At 37.3% G+C, this 14,956-nt stretch overlaps 1 protein-coding gene across 1 annotated transcript in view; it reads right to left on the reverse strand.

The window, feature by feature from the left end:
* The window catches only part of LOC136836469 (irregular chiasm C-roughest protein-like), a 93,276-nt gene that overhangs the window by 20,188 nt on the left and 58,132 nt on the right, over positions 1-14,956 (reverse strand). The window contains 1 exon segment of the mRNA XM_067100734.1: positions 14,142-14,293. Within this exon segment, the coding sequence (XP_066956835.1) occupies positions 14,142-14,293 (152 nt within the window).

Raw genomic sequence — 14,956 nt, forward strand, 5'->3', positions numbered from 1 at the left:
AATGTACCTGTTCCCCTGAAGTATCATGTAGAAATGAAGGCATTACTCCAATGTAGTATTTTCAGAATTTTTAAACATTCATAGTTAGTTATTAAACTTCGTTTCTGCACAATACATGTAATGCTTAGTTGTAATGAAAATATGACGTGAAAATTACACAAGTATTTCTCAGTGACAATTTAGAAACGATTTCTCATCAAATATATATATATATATTTTTTTTTATGAAAACCGTAGGTGCCTATGAACTGTTTTTATGTAATACCCACCGCTGAAAGCGGACACCAACGGCATTCAAAATTAGAAGTTTTTTTTTTTTAAAGTAGAGGTTACTATTTTGTCTTGAACGTTTGGGTTGTGTAATTTTTTTGAATTTTTGGGTTCATAATGTTTTCTTAAATTATGACCGAGAGAAATTATACATACATTCACGCGTTAACGCCAGTATTTCAAAAGCTGGTATTTAAATAAAGTTGTATGATGCTTTTGTCAGTTGTTTATGAGTTAAATTATAACCATACTCAGCTGAAGGTGTGACAAATTTTGTTGCTTTGTTAGTGAAAGTTGATGGCTGAAGGTGTGACAATTTTTGTTGCTTTGTCAGTGAAAGATGATGGCTGAAGGTTTGACAAATTTTGTTGCTTTGTCAGTGAAAGATGATGGCTGAAGGTGTGACAAAAATTTGTTGCTTTGTCAGTGAAAGATGATAAACTTTGGGTGAATCTTCCCCCTTTGCAAATCCTTAACTAACATCCAACCCAAATGCCTCGAAGGAGCATTTGCATAAAAAAAACATAAATAAATAAATATAAGAGGGAGGAATATAATGAAGGAAACTAGTCAAACTCAGTCTGTAGAAACCCTCTTCTTGAAAGACCACAACGTACAGATTATTGACTGATGAAACGATCGGTTAAAGTATACAAAAATGCGAGTCAGCACAAGAGGGGAGATTTTGTCTTGATACAGCACCTGAAATAAAGACATGAAATTGAAAATTCCCGGATTGCTTATTGCGTCACAATAAATTTGTGAGGAGACCCTTGGCAGGTAATACGTGACCACCTGAAAAGCGGAAGAGCTCGAACTTTCATTCTAAAGGAAATATAATTCAAATGGCTCATAAAAAGACAGGTCGACGATATTTTATGGCTGAGAGAGGAGGAGGAGGAGGAGGTGGAGGAGGAGGAGGAGGAGGAGGAGGAGGAGGAGGAGGAGGAGGTAATATATATCTTCTAGAAATTCCAGTTCCTGTCCTGTCAACATTTTCTCATTCTACCTGAGCCATAAAAGAGCGATCTAAGTTTTCGCCCACGTTTTATTTCTTTAAACTTAATGAGTTCCAAATTCCAGCGCAGTTTTATGAAAGGTTATTCCTCGCCTACCTGAATATCGCTTTCTCAGGTGTTTAGGAATCGTCCGACGCCAGTTGGTGGCGGGGTTATGTATCTCAACCTTTTTTTGGCCCATGCACCCTTTCACCGTATGTCAGAATGTCATTCATCTGCCCCCCCCCCACCTTTCCAAAATTGTCTGCCTGAAAAGGTGCATTCCAAATAATATGCAACAAAACACTAACACAAACACACAAGCCAGCGGAGAGAGAGAAAGCCTAGCTTGACCTCTCAGTAGTGGGGACCGATGCACCCCGCGTTTTGTGTGGTCCTAGAGCCAGTTTGATCCTGCCAATTTGTGGTCACAATTCCCTCTTGAAACTCCAGAAATTTACCCAGGGGAATTCCCCTAGTTGAGAACCACTGATCTAGATGGTTCACTTGACAACTCAACACCTTAGAAATAGAGATCTTGTCCATTCGCGCTTAAGTATACGATTCGAGTTTATAAATAATTGAGGGGAGTTGACCCTTCAGTAACTTAGTCTTGCTCGTTCTGGTAACAACTCCGGGTGTCATAAAAAGCAGTGATGATATGGATACTTCATAGAACTCATCATTCAGACCGATTACCATAAAATTGGAAATATTCTTTTTCAGTTGTATCATGTAGTGAAACGGGACTTACGCAGTAAGATTTTTCAGTAAATTCCTTCATTTCCAGAGTAGCTGGAATATGACTGATGATATTTAATGATATGCAAGGAATGCCTACCAACTGTTTTGACCGCAGAGCAAACTTCGTTCAGATAGTGGGACTGCAGGTATTGAAACTGATCATATCCAGTGAGATATCTGTCACTGAAACTTATTTATTCATTATTATCGGCCGAAAAAGTATAAACAAATCGACGCCCGTATCCGAACGAACTTCTCACTCAGCTGTAAGTATTCAGATTTTTACGCAAACAAAGAGTTCGAGGTCACTGAACTTCATAAATGCCAACAAGAAAGTCAGCAAGCGATCTCAGTAATTAATTAGGACGATACATGCAAATTTATTTCTCGGTATAATGTGGTTCGGATTCCACAATAAGCTGTAGGTCCCGTTGCTCGGTAACCAATTGGTTCTTAGCCACGTAAAATAGGTCTAATCCTTCGGGCCAGCCCTAGGAGAGCTGTTAATCTGCTCAGTGGTCTGGTTAAACTAAGGTATACTTAACTTATTTAACCCGTATCCAGAACTGAGGTTGAGTCCAGAACAGTCACGCCAGGCGGTGCGATGATGTTCTTCATGGTGGCAGAATCGAGAGAGAGAGAGAGAGAGAGAGAGAGAGAGAGAGAGAGAGAGAGAGAGAGAGAGAGAGAGAGAGAGAGAGCAATTATCGCATTAATTTTCAAATCACACCATTAGCATATCGGTCAACTGCTGTCTCGGCTCGTTGTCGAAACAGATCCACGAACGAGGTACTCTAACCCCCCCACCCCCACCCCTCCCCTCCTCTCCCTCTCCCACCTCCTTTGCACCCTCACGGGGATTTACCTGACAGGTAAAAATACCAGTCTTCCCGTCACGGATATTGATGCGTGACCTTTCGAAACTATATATGAGACGTCAATCACAAGAATCAGAACTGCAGCGACTACGTGACTCGAGATTTTTTTTTTTTTTTTTAGACGTAAATTTAAGCTGATTGAATTTTATGCACGGCTGTCCTTCAGTATTCAAGGACTTACTTATGCAATGAAGCCATTTCATGAGGATAATTTTAGCTCCCGCGAGATTCCTTTAGGGTGGTGTTATCCGTCAAATTTGTCAGTCGTTTTGTTTCGTTAGGAAAAGTGAGAACGATCAGTATGGCCTATTAATTTTCGTTGCTGAGAATTTCGACATAGGTAATGTTTTTAAGTACGTGATATAGCGCGGGCCGGCCTCATAAACCCACACACATATATATTTGTGTGTGCGTATATGTGTAACCACAAGGGAATTTTCCCACAACATTAAACACTTCATATACCTACACAGAAGGTTCATCAGCATCGAATTACACACACACACACACACACACACACACACACACACACACACTGCACCATTCACCTGTTATCTTGCGGGTGCCTTCATACTTCCCGGATATTAAGATCCTACCTTTTTAATACTTCTTTTACAATATGACCAGCGAATTATATATCAGCCATTTCAGTTATTATACCTCTTGCAGTTCGTCTCAACAACGTCAACCCTTTTCTTTCCCTCAAATTCAATATTAAGACTTCACTTCCATATAGGAGATCTGACTCAACAATCTTCATATGCATTTTTGCCTTAGCTCCCGTAAACCTTCAAGCTTCTTCCTAGACTTACCTCTTCTTTTCTCCTACCACCACTCGTTATCTTTACTCAAAAATCCTCATTCCAATCAACCTCTTTCATCGTTCCATCCCCCAGGGTCAAAATTCTTTGCTTCCTGGTTTCCATTTATCATCTTAACTTTACTCTTGCTCACAATCTTTTCAACTTTCTCCTGTTTCAAACACTTTCAAATCTTTTCGGTAGATTCTGAGTTTTCTCTTTACTTTCTTTAATAAACACTGAATCGTCAGCAAAATCAACCATTCCACGCATATCGTATGTTTTTTTTTATTCCATAAATTCACTCCTGTGTATCTTCTTCTTTTAACGTGCTTGTTTTCCCATTTGTAGGGGTAAGCACGATGCCTCCTTTGAAGGACTTTGATTTGGCTTTGGGGTAGACTGTAGTCTCGATCGGCTGCCCTACCTGTCATCGCTTAGACCCTGGTAGTGTATGTACATGTTTTGTACCAGTCACCAGCGCCCTTTCTCCCAGCAGCGAAGAGTCGTTGCGCGGTTAGATCGACAGTCGAGACGTGTGAGGCGTCTGCTATGTTTTTAGAAGATGTTGGAGTGGCTTTTGTTTGTGTGTGTATTAGTCTGTAACACCCATTTGCTTTAAGCAAACCTATCCGTTGATTACATACATAATCCCGAGGTGTCTACACGGATAGCAGTGTCTAGACATACCGCGTTTTCTATGAATTCTCGCATTACTTCCTCTACAATTTAATCAGAATTCATGGAAACAACGCATCTGTGTCTCAGCTCTTCTTTCAAACCTAGCCAGTCATATTCTCTCAACTACATATTCGAACGTCTGAAGACAGGATTGAGTTCCGTTCATATACGATTGCGAATGAGTGCGCGCGTCTATGTGAGAGTCAGAGAAAGAGAGAGAGAGAGAGATTCACATTCTTTTATTTCGAATAGTAAAATTGCCGAGTGCCGGCTAGTATCAAATATTCAATCGTTTATATTTCGCGTATGCCGTATATGATCGAAAGAGATATATATCGTATCATCATCAATAAATCCATCGGAGCTCCAATCGTTCATACAATTCAGTCTAGGGTCATCAGATAAAAGGTTGGAAGAGTTTTTAGCGAGCAGTTTTTGAAATTTGACACTGCAGCGAACAATATTCTGTCAACGTATTTCGTTTTTGGGGAGCGGCGGAAAGAAAACCTTATGCGCCCTACGGAATTATTAAAATCTCTCTGTTATCAGACGCTAAGTATGGCCTCCAGGAAACCTTTTTAATTTCTCAAAAGCTAAGTAAGATGAGACATGTTTCTTTGGTGCAATTGACGAGTGTTTGCAACTTAAGAAAGAAAAAATCGCCTCTGTGTGAAACTTATTTTATTCAGGAATAACAAGCGAATGCCACTTTGTACGTTACATCAATTAGCATTTTTTTTACTCGCTATAAATAAAAAAAAAAATATTAGGTAATTCAGGTCAAGGAAGCTTATCGTGAAAAATCACACTATCCAAAAGAATTTTAACTCCATGGCGGAGATCAAACGAAGCCTCGAGATATCTTTTCTATTTTTTTATTGTTATCTAATAAGACCGTTTGAGAGAACGCCAGTTTCTGACGCTAGTATAGAAAAATAACGGAACGCAGAGCAGAGATGATTTCTATGCCCAAACAACAAAATAGCGGCACCGTGATAAATTGTATTCGGTATACGAAGGTGAAATGCAACCTTTATTCGAGGGAAATTATTAGACAGTAAAAAAGATAGCTATATGACCTTTAAAAAATGTAGTATAATAATTAAAGCATAAAAATTAATCAGATCATCGCGAATGATTTTTGTTGGTAGGTATCTTTTATTAATTGTAGATGTGTGTGTCAGCTTGATTTGTTGTTCCTTAGTCAACGCAGTACATGCCTAAATTATCTGATTTTCTGCGTTTTCTAGTTCGTTTTTAATTAGATTATTTTACAATATCTTTTTGAAAATTATTATTATTATTTTTTTTTTGGCTATTGATGATTAGTTTATTTGTTTCTCTGTGTGAGCATCTTGCATTTATCCTGGTAATGTAAACGGATGTTTTTCGAATACACCAAGATTCAGTTTCAGTTTTGGCATATATCTAGATGCTGTTTCTACCACGATATGTACCATGACGAGAGAGAGAGAGAGAGAGAGAGAGAGAGAGAGAGAGAGAGAGAGTATAACGAATTATCATTGATGGTTGGCTTTCATGGGCTATCTTTTTGTGGCCATCAGATTTAACGCATCGAATTGTAAAGATATATTTGGGTCCTTCGATCAGAGATTCATTATCACCGAGTCGTCGCGCACTGCTTTTTGCAAGAAGCGTTGAACGAAACACGTCTCAGTGGGGAATTTTGTATGAAGTGGAAGCAGAACCTTGAGCTATCTTTATCGGTTTTTTTTCTCTCTGCTCTTTATCAGATATATATATATATATATATATATATATATATATATATATATATATATATATATATATAAATATTATATGGATACATATTATAAATATTATATATATATACGGATATATATATATATATATATATATATATATATATATATATATATATATATATATATATATATATTATATATATATATATATATATATATATATATATATATATATATATATATCAACAAAAATATATATGAAAATATATTTTTTATATATATATATATATATGAATATGATATATATAGTTATATGGCTACGCGGACAAACTACACGGTCAACATGGCATACAAACACACACGGGTGACACACAGATGTTACACACACCCTCTTGTGGCCGATTTCGTTAGTGCGTCATATATATATCCTCGTCCGTCGCTGGTTCGACCACGGGACGGTGGACTATATAAATATATATGAAAATATATTATTTATATATATATATATGACTGTATATGAATCATATGATATGTATATGGCTACGTGCGACAAATACACGGTCAACATGGCAGAGGTGGGTGGATATCGTCTCCCAAACGCAAAGCACCTGAGTTCGACGGGTGAGTTGATGGGAGATGTTATTCACTTATATGGCGATTTCGTTTTCACTGTAGTCCTGATTCCTCGTCCGTGTGGACTTATTATCAACAAAAAATTCCCCTTCGGTAACATATATGAAAATATATTATTTCGACTAGAGTGAATTGGATATTAAAGGACGTTTGTAGCTTCCTGACTGTATATGAATCACGGTGATGTGATAAAATAGTCATAATATGGCTTCTACACGGTCAACATGGCAGAGGTGGGTGGATATCGTCTCCAAACGCAAAGCACCTGAGTTCGACGGGTGAGTTGAAGATGTTATTCAAACCTCTCTTGTGGCCGATTTCGTTACAAGTCCTGACTCGTCCTCACGGGACGGTGGACTTATTATCAACAAAAAATTCCCTTCGGTAACATATATGAAAAGCCGCAGCTAGCTTCCGACTGTTTGAATCACGGTGATGTGATAAATAGTCATAATATGGCTACGTGCGACAAACGCACTACACGGTCAACATGGCAGAGGTGGGTGGATATCGTCTCCAAACGCAAAGCACCTGAGTTCGACGGGTGAGTTGATGGGAGATGTTATTCACTTATTCTTTTGTGGCCGATTTCGTTAGTGCGTCACTGTAGTCCTGATTCCTCGTCCGTCGCTGGTTCGACCCCACGGGACGGTGGACTTATTATCAACAAAAATTCCCTTCGGTAACATATATGAAAATATATTATTTCCGAGGTAGAGTGAATTGGATATTAAAGGACGTTTAGCTTTCTGATTATATATATATATATATATATATATATATATATATATATATATATATATATATATATATATATATATATATATATATATATTTGGCATTGTCGCCGGAGAATTTAAGATCACATTTTTCTTCTATCGGGTGTAAAATTCTTCAGGAAGCAAGGCAGACGCGGTTCTCGACACGCAATTGGTCTTGCACGCGTAAAATGCAAAGCGAACAAAGACTGTCCTCCACGCACGCAAAGCCGCAGCTCGTGTTTTTTACTCACTTTGCGTGCACTTATATCCTCAGCTTTAGATACAGTCACTTTTTTTTGACTGAATTATCTATGCCATACACGCATGCATACATACATACATACAAGAGCATGAGCATGACTCTTCATCTCGAGATTTCCATTAGGAGGCTTCTTAAACCGTAAGTTCTTGGGCATCTCGGTCAACGTACATACATTCATGTATACATGAATGCATGAATACAAGAACATTAGTATGAGTCATCATCTCCTTAAGATTTGAATTAGACTCCTTAAATCTTCAGTTTTTTTGGGGGGTATCTTGGACATCTGCGTCCTGTACCATCATATTTCTTTTTTAGTAAATTACCTGTGCCATACATACATACACCCCTTTACAAATCAGCACATACACACAAGAGCATTAATATGAGTCACCATCTCCGTAAGGTTTTAATTAGACTTCTTAAATTTTGAAGTCCTTCGATAGGTTGGCCAGCAGCTTCTTGTATTATCAATGCTAGCGCGGGCACCAGTGATTGCTTACATTAACCATTCATAGAACAATCTTTCATGTATGAACGGCCCACAGAAGACTGAGCTGTTGGAATCGTATATAAGTGGGTTACCATTATGTAGTAACATGAACGGGTCATAAATATGTATGTCACGAAGTTACTTTCGTTGTAACACGAGGAATTGAGTTTTATTTTTCTTTTGCCAAGCAATCGTTTACCATAACATTTCTTTTTCATGGAGACTCAAGAGAGAGAGAGAGAGAGAGAGAGAGAGAGAGAGAGAGAGAGAGAGAGAGAGAGAGAGAGAGAGAGAAAAAAATGTTTTGACATGCTACTTAACCCTCAGTGATTCAGAAAATAGAGAAATATTGTCAGAGAGAGAGAGAGAGAGAGAGAGAGAGAGAGAGAGAGAGAGAGAGAGAGAGAGAGAGAGAGAGAGAGAAATGCTGACATTCTATTTCAGCCTCAATGACGCAGAAAATATTAAAATATTTAAGAGAGAGAGAGAGAGAGAGAGAGAGAGAGAGAGAGAGAGAGAGAGAGAGAGAGAGAGAGAGAGAGAGAGAGAGAGAGAGAGAGAGAGAGAGAGAATATTTTGACATGCTACTTAAGCCTCAGTGATACAGACAATAGAAAAATACTGTCAGAGAGAGAGAGAGAGAGAGAGAGAGAGAGAGAGAGAGAGAGAGAGAGAGAAATGCTGACATTCTATTTCAGCCTCAATGACGCAGAAAATATTAAAATATTTAAGAGAGAGAGAGAGAGAGAGAGAGAGAGAGAGAGAGAGAGAGAGAGAGAGAGAGAGAGAGTATTTTGACATGCTACTTAAGCCTCAGTGATACAGACAATAGAAAAATATTGTCAGAGAGAGAGAGAGAGAGAGAGAGAGAGAGAGAGAGAGAGAGAGAGAGAGAGAGAACCATCGACTGTTTTCTTGGGAGATTATTTTTTTTTGTTGTGTTCATCATTACAATTGTTTTTCCAAAGCTTACTGGCTGCCTGAGTCAGTAAAAGGTTCAGGACCGCCTTTTATATAAATTGTCTGCTTTCTAGTAAATAATAAGATTTCTCATCAGAGTTGTTTGTCCATGTCGTTACAGACAAGTTCTTCCTGGCATAATTTGACGCCCAAGTAATGCTTCGGATGATACTTCACGTCTGTCTTGGAAGCTGAAACTCTTTTTTTATGACGCGTCTTTTTTTTCTTCATCTTTCATAAATAACATTTATTCTGTGCGGCATTTTTTTAGTTCTTCGTCTCCTCCAGTTTTTTAATAAAAAATTACAATAAATGCTAAAGTTTTTGAACAGAAAATTACATTAAATGTTAAAGTACAAGGTTATGCAAAATTCCTGTTCAGTTACGTTCTTCTGCCGTCGCTGGTTACGATTTCGTTAGCTGGTTAGTAAGTTTGTTGCAATGAATAAATCTCAAGAAATGCAGTGAGAGAGAGAGAGAGAGAGAGAGAGAGAGAGAGAGAGAGAGAGAGAGAGAGAGAGAGAGAGAGAGAGAGAGACTGTAATGGCAGTGCAAACTGATATTTTTGATCACCACCATTTCCGTACAGGCGGTGCATTTAGAGTAAGTAATTTGAAGTGCAGCTTTGTAAAAAATACTCATTCTCTGGTGGCCTTTAGATATTTGGTTTCGAGCATGACGCTTACCTTTGAAATGTGGCGTGTTTGATGTAGAAGCTTATGGCATGGAAGTAACTTATGTCATATTTAGAGGGTGATTATGTTTAAATAACACCTCTCACAAAGTTATGAAAAGTGAGTGCGTGAGAATTTAGCTGATCTGCCAACGGTGGTTCCATCAGTTAGTTGTCGAGGGAATGGCAAGCGGTTGAGTTTAGGATTCTCGTTTTAATGTGCTTGATGGAGGTTGGGTTAATGTTAAGATTATTTGTATTTTTAAATTTCAAATTCCAATTGGCTTCATACAGGTGTGGAAATCTTGTAAGCTAGTTGCTCTTTGAATGAGATGTCTGTGGATTAATTCGTCGTCTGCACTCTTGTGTTTTCTTTTTTGTAATATTTTAAAACTTTTATTTTAAAATGATATATGTATATATATATGTATATATATATATGTATATATATATACATACATATATATATATATGTATATATATATACATATATATATATATATATATATATATATATATATGTAATTTTAAAAGCTTTCATTTGAAAATGCTTAAATATATATATATATATATATATATATATATATATATATATATATATATATATATATATATATATATATATATATATATATATATATATATATATATATATATATATATATATATATACATATATATACAGTAGTATATAGGCGCTCCGTTAAAAGACACCGTGTCTCTGTTAGCCCTGAGCAGAATATTACGGACCTGATTTACGACTTTGGGGGTCACTAATGAAATTAAAATGGAATGAGGCCAGCAACTTCATCCTGGAATGCTTACCAACAACTGTGAGGTTAAAACTTAGGGCCACCCCTAGTCAGAGAAAGGTGCCCATTATGAAAATTAATTATTGAAAACTATGTCAGAGTGAAAGGAAATCAGTTGAACTTATAAAACTGTTTCTTACAAAAATCTCAAAAATATTGGGCCTGTGAAACTGAGAAGAAGAAAAGAAAGAAATTCGCCATACTCTTTATAAGTTTGACGTGATGCCCCCTCCTCACCCCACAGTGGAAGCCACAAGGAACCATACAGAAAAAGAGGCTCTAAGAGACCCGTCTAAAATCTGGTGAAATCCCTCCCGCCCCCTCTACCGGCACCGCAAGTTCTTCGCGGACCCCTACAGCCACCCATAAACCTTTGTTGGTCAAGCTTTGAGGCAAACAGATTTGAGCGAGCGAATACACGAACGAGGAGACGAAGGAGAAGCCGGAGAGGAAACAAAAAAAAAAAAAAAGGAAAATGATTTGCTGATTATTCTTTTCGCTTCGCTGTGTTTAGAGTTCATTCCTTTTTTTTTTGTGTTTCATCTTTTCGTTTTAGCTTGATTCCGGAGTGGAAGCATAATTCGATTATGAAAATGATGCTAATGGTTAATTATGAAGGTAAATACAATTAGGCGCTTTCTGATCAAAGGATCTCTTGACTTTGAGAATCTGAAAGAGGATTTTTTCTTGATAATGAATGTCTCTCTCTCTCTCTCTCTCTCTCTCTCTCTCCTTCCAGTAAAGTGTTAGAGACACATGCAACGGACCCATCCTCTTGGAAAAGACAAGAATGCTTGAAATATCGAAACCTCAAACTTAGTGAACTGGAAAACATCATCACACGTTCTTGAAGAGTTTTTGAATCTTCACACATAAATTAAAAAGGTTAGAAACTAGTCATCTAATATGTATCTCACAGGACGTTTTTTTTTAAGGGTACCAAACTTTGCAACTCCAGGTATGTCTTTAGACAAGACCATTAGAACTATTGATTTTGTACCTTTTCTAATCCTGTGGGTTTTTTTTTGTGGGGGGGGGGTATTCATTCAACAGTGTTCATACCCTTACGGTTCTGTTTGCCGTTATGAAGTTGAAGGATAGCGGTGCGTGATTCATGCTTTGAGAAACCTTTTATGCTTTTCCAAAGAACCAACCCCGCAAGGGAATAGCGCCGCCAGTGCACCTCATCTGGTGTACTGTCAGCATTACTTAAGGGTCTTTGCAGCGTCCCTTCGGTCCCTAGCTGCAAGCTCTCTCTTTTCTTTTACTGTTACCTCCGTTCATATTCTCTGTCTTCCATTTGACTTTCTACCCTCTCTAAAAATTGTTAATTAGTGCAACCGCGATGTTTTCCTCTTGTTACACCTCTCAAACCTTCTTACTGACTGTCAATTTTCCTTTTAGCGCTGAATCGCCGCATAGGTCCCAGCGCTTGGCCTCTGGCCTAAATTCTATATTCTTCTATTCTATAAAGAACCAAACACCCAAATTCTTCGAGTAGGGGTATAGTTAGAAAATTAATTTCGAAATGTTTTTCAGGTCGCACGTAAGATTACACCCTTAAAGGAGATACTTCAAGATATTTTTGTAGGTACTTCCAAAACTTTTAGTAAAAGAAAGTCTTGGAAATTGTAAGTTTGTAACTACATTACTTTTATGAGAATCTGAATGCAAATATGTGGACATTTGTAGATGAGAATACGTGTTTTTTTCTATTGACCCTTTCTACCATTTAATGTGCATGATTTCGTTTAGGTTTGCGTATTTTAGTTTTAATTAATGATAAGAAGTTACAAAATGTCTTACATAGGGAGTTTATAGTAAAAGATAGTGATTCGATACGGGTATTCAGTGTTAGACCAAACCTGGGTGGCTGGGATTAGTATAAGGTAAATAGAAGCATTAAAAATCATATTTACCATATTGTATATACCTAATAAAATGTTGTTGAAAAAAGTTCAACTTATAAAGGATGGAGAAAGTCTACCAGAATCTTGGCATAATCCCCAAGTTGGCTGAGACTATCGAGCTGACCTTTGGAACCAAATCATTTCAATAAAGAGGAATGGATTCACACGCCCGTCTCCTTCGTAAAAAGCCTTGTCACTTACTCTTTTTATTTTTGAGAAGCTTGTCCCTACAGCACATTGCCAGATGGTGCCAGTGTTCGTTTTTGTAATGGACGACAGATAGACACTTGCAAAAACTCAGGTCAAATCCAAACTTACCTAATGAAATGTGTTTTGCGATGGATATATATATATATACACATACATATATATATATATATATATATATATATATATATATATATATATATATATATATATATATATATATATATATATATATATATATATATTATATACATCCTTTTAGGTCCCATAGTCCTAAATATACAAAGGACCATGGATAAACTGCACCTACCCTTTAAAGATATTAGTCTGTAACTTATATTTCTTTCGTATGTGAGAGCATCCCTATTTTTTTTTTTTTTTTAGTAGATTCCAAGCCATTTTGTACAGAACTGAGTACCAACCATCTCGTTTTGTTACTGTTTTCATACATGACGATTTTGTCTCGTATATATTAATACTCGCAGTTGTACGGTACCATTATTGCCATCCAGTTTCATATGTTCATTTTATCTGGGTGTTGAAATTGCTTCATTAGTTTCCCTCTCTTTGTGGTCTTCCGTTCTGTCCTTTTACAGCGAATGTCAAGACTTTGAACAGTATTATTACAAAAGGTCTGTCCAGTTCTCTCTCTCTCTCTCTCTCTCTCTCTCTCTCTCTCTCTCTCTCTCTCTCTCTTCCGATGTAACCATCTTACTGTGGGCACCGATATTATTATTTAGTAATATTCAGCTCATTGAGCTAACAGGTATCAGGCGAGTGTCCCAGAGGTTACAATTTTTCACCCTGGAACATTTAATAGTATGCAAAGGTACTATGTCAGCTATTTCAAGCTGGCCTGTGGGTATGGAGGTAAACGTCTGGAAAATCAATACTTGAATTAATAAGCAAGGCAATTATAAATTATGTGAATTGACAAACAAAGCAGCTTCTCATCTTTATTCCTCTGGTTTTGGGTTATCATTACTTGAGCAGACTCATATCTATTCGTGAATGGTGTCTTAACAGAATCCGTAGATGGTTTGTCTTTCCATCAAGAAACAGAAGAACTGTATATTGTATTTCGAGATAAATGACACTGTATTGCGGGCAGAGAAAATTTTACAGAACATTATGATCCCAGTTTCCTTCGTATGTCTGCAACACAAATTCTAAAGTTGAAATAACAAAACACACACACACGCAAATGCAACAGATGCAGGACGTAAAGGCAAAAAAAAAAAAAAATACTTCACGCCCACGGAGATAAAGCGTCCGCGACTTCGCTGATTAGTTGTAGCGCAATGAGCAGTTAAGAGGACAGCAAATACTCACAGTGAATGGAAAGCCTGGTGATCTTCTTGGAAGAGCCGACGTCGTTGGATACCTCGCAGGTTATATCTTCCATGTTGCTGGCTCTGGTCACATCAGAAACGATTAGCTGCGTCGAGTTGTTCCCTTCCACCTGCTTCCCGACGCGGTACCATCTGTCCGGCGGAGAGAGGGAGAGAGACAGGGCTAATCGCAGAAGTTTGGCTGCGGCTGCTACATATTATTATGGGCCCAAGATGGACCTGCTAGGACCTGCTACCCTTGTGTTGGACGGGGTGCTGACGTTTGCGTTACGGCGATTGGTTTTTGAGGGAGGTTAATCGAGTGTCTTTTGTTTCGACGCTTTAAAAGTGAATTCTTTTCAGTATTTTTTTTTTCTATTTACGAACGAAAGATGTTATTGGATGAGTGTTCACTGTGTGATTATATGCTTCATATTTGCTATAAGGGGTATTCTATTCTATTTGCAGAGTTGTCAGTAACCTTGTATTTTGTTATTGATAAAGGATTACAAACACCATTGCCATTTTTTTATTATATAAGCCCAGAAGTAAAATATATAAGAAACGACGGTTTTTAAAAGTCGTATAATATTTTCTTGCACTTGTAGCCCACATGAAGCCCTAATACATGGCAATAGAACAAAAAACGCTACATTTAGGTCACTGAACGTAAGAGTTAAGCTCCCAAGACAATTAAAATCTAAGCTATACTTATGACAGATAATTGTAAAGTACCATAGCTTTCTAAATAATAACCTGAGCCAATTATTCACACACACACCCATATGTATATATACGAGTATAATATATATATAT

The sequence above is a fragment of the Macrobrachium rosenbergii genome, chromosome 56 (assembly GCF_040412425.1).
Source record: "Macrobrachium rosenbergii isolate ZJJX-2024 chromosome 56, ASM4041242v1, whole genome shotgun sequence".
In the NCBI taxonomy this organism is placed as follows: domain Eukaryota; kingdom Metazoa; phylum Arthropoda; class Malacostraca; order Decapoda; family Palaemonidae; genus Macrobrachium; species Macrobrachium rosenbergii.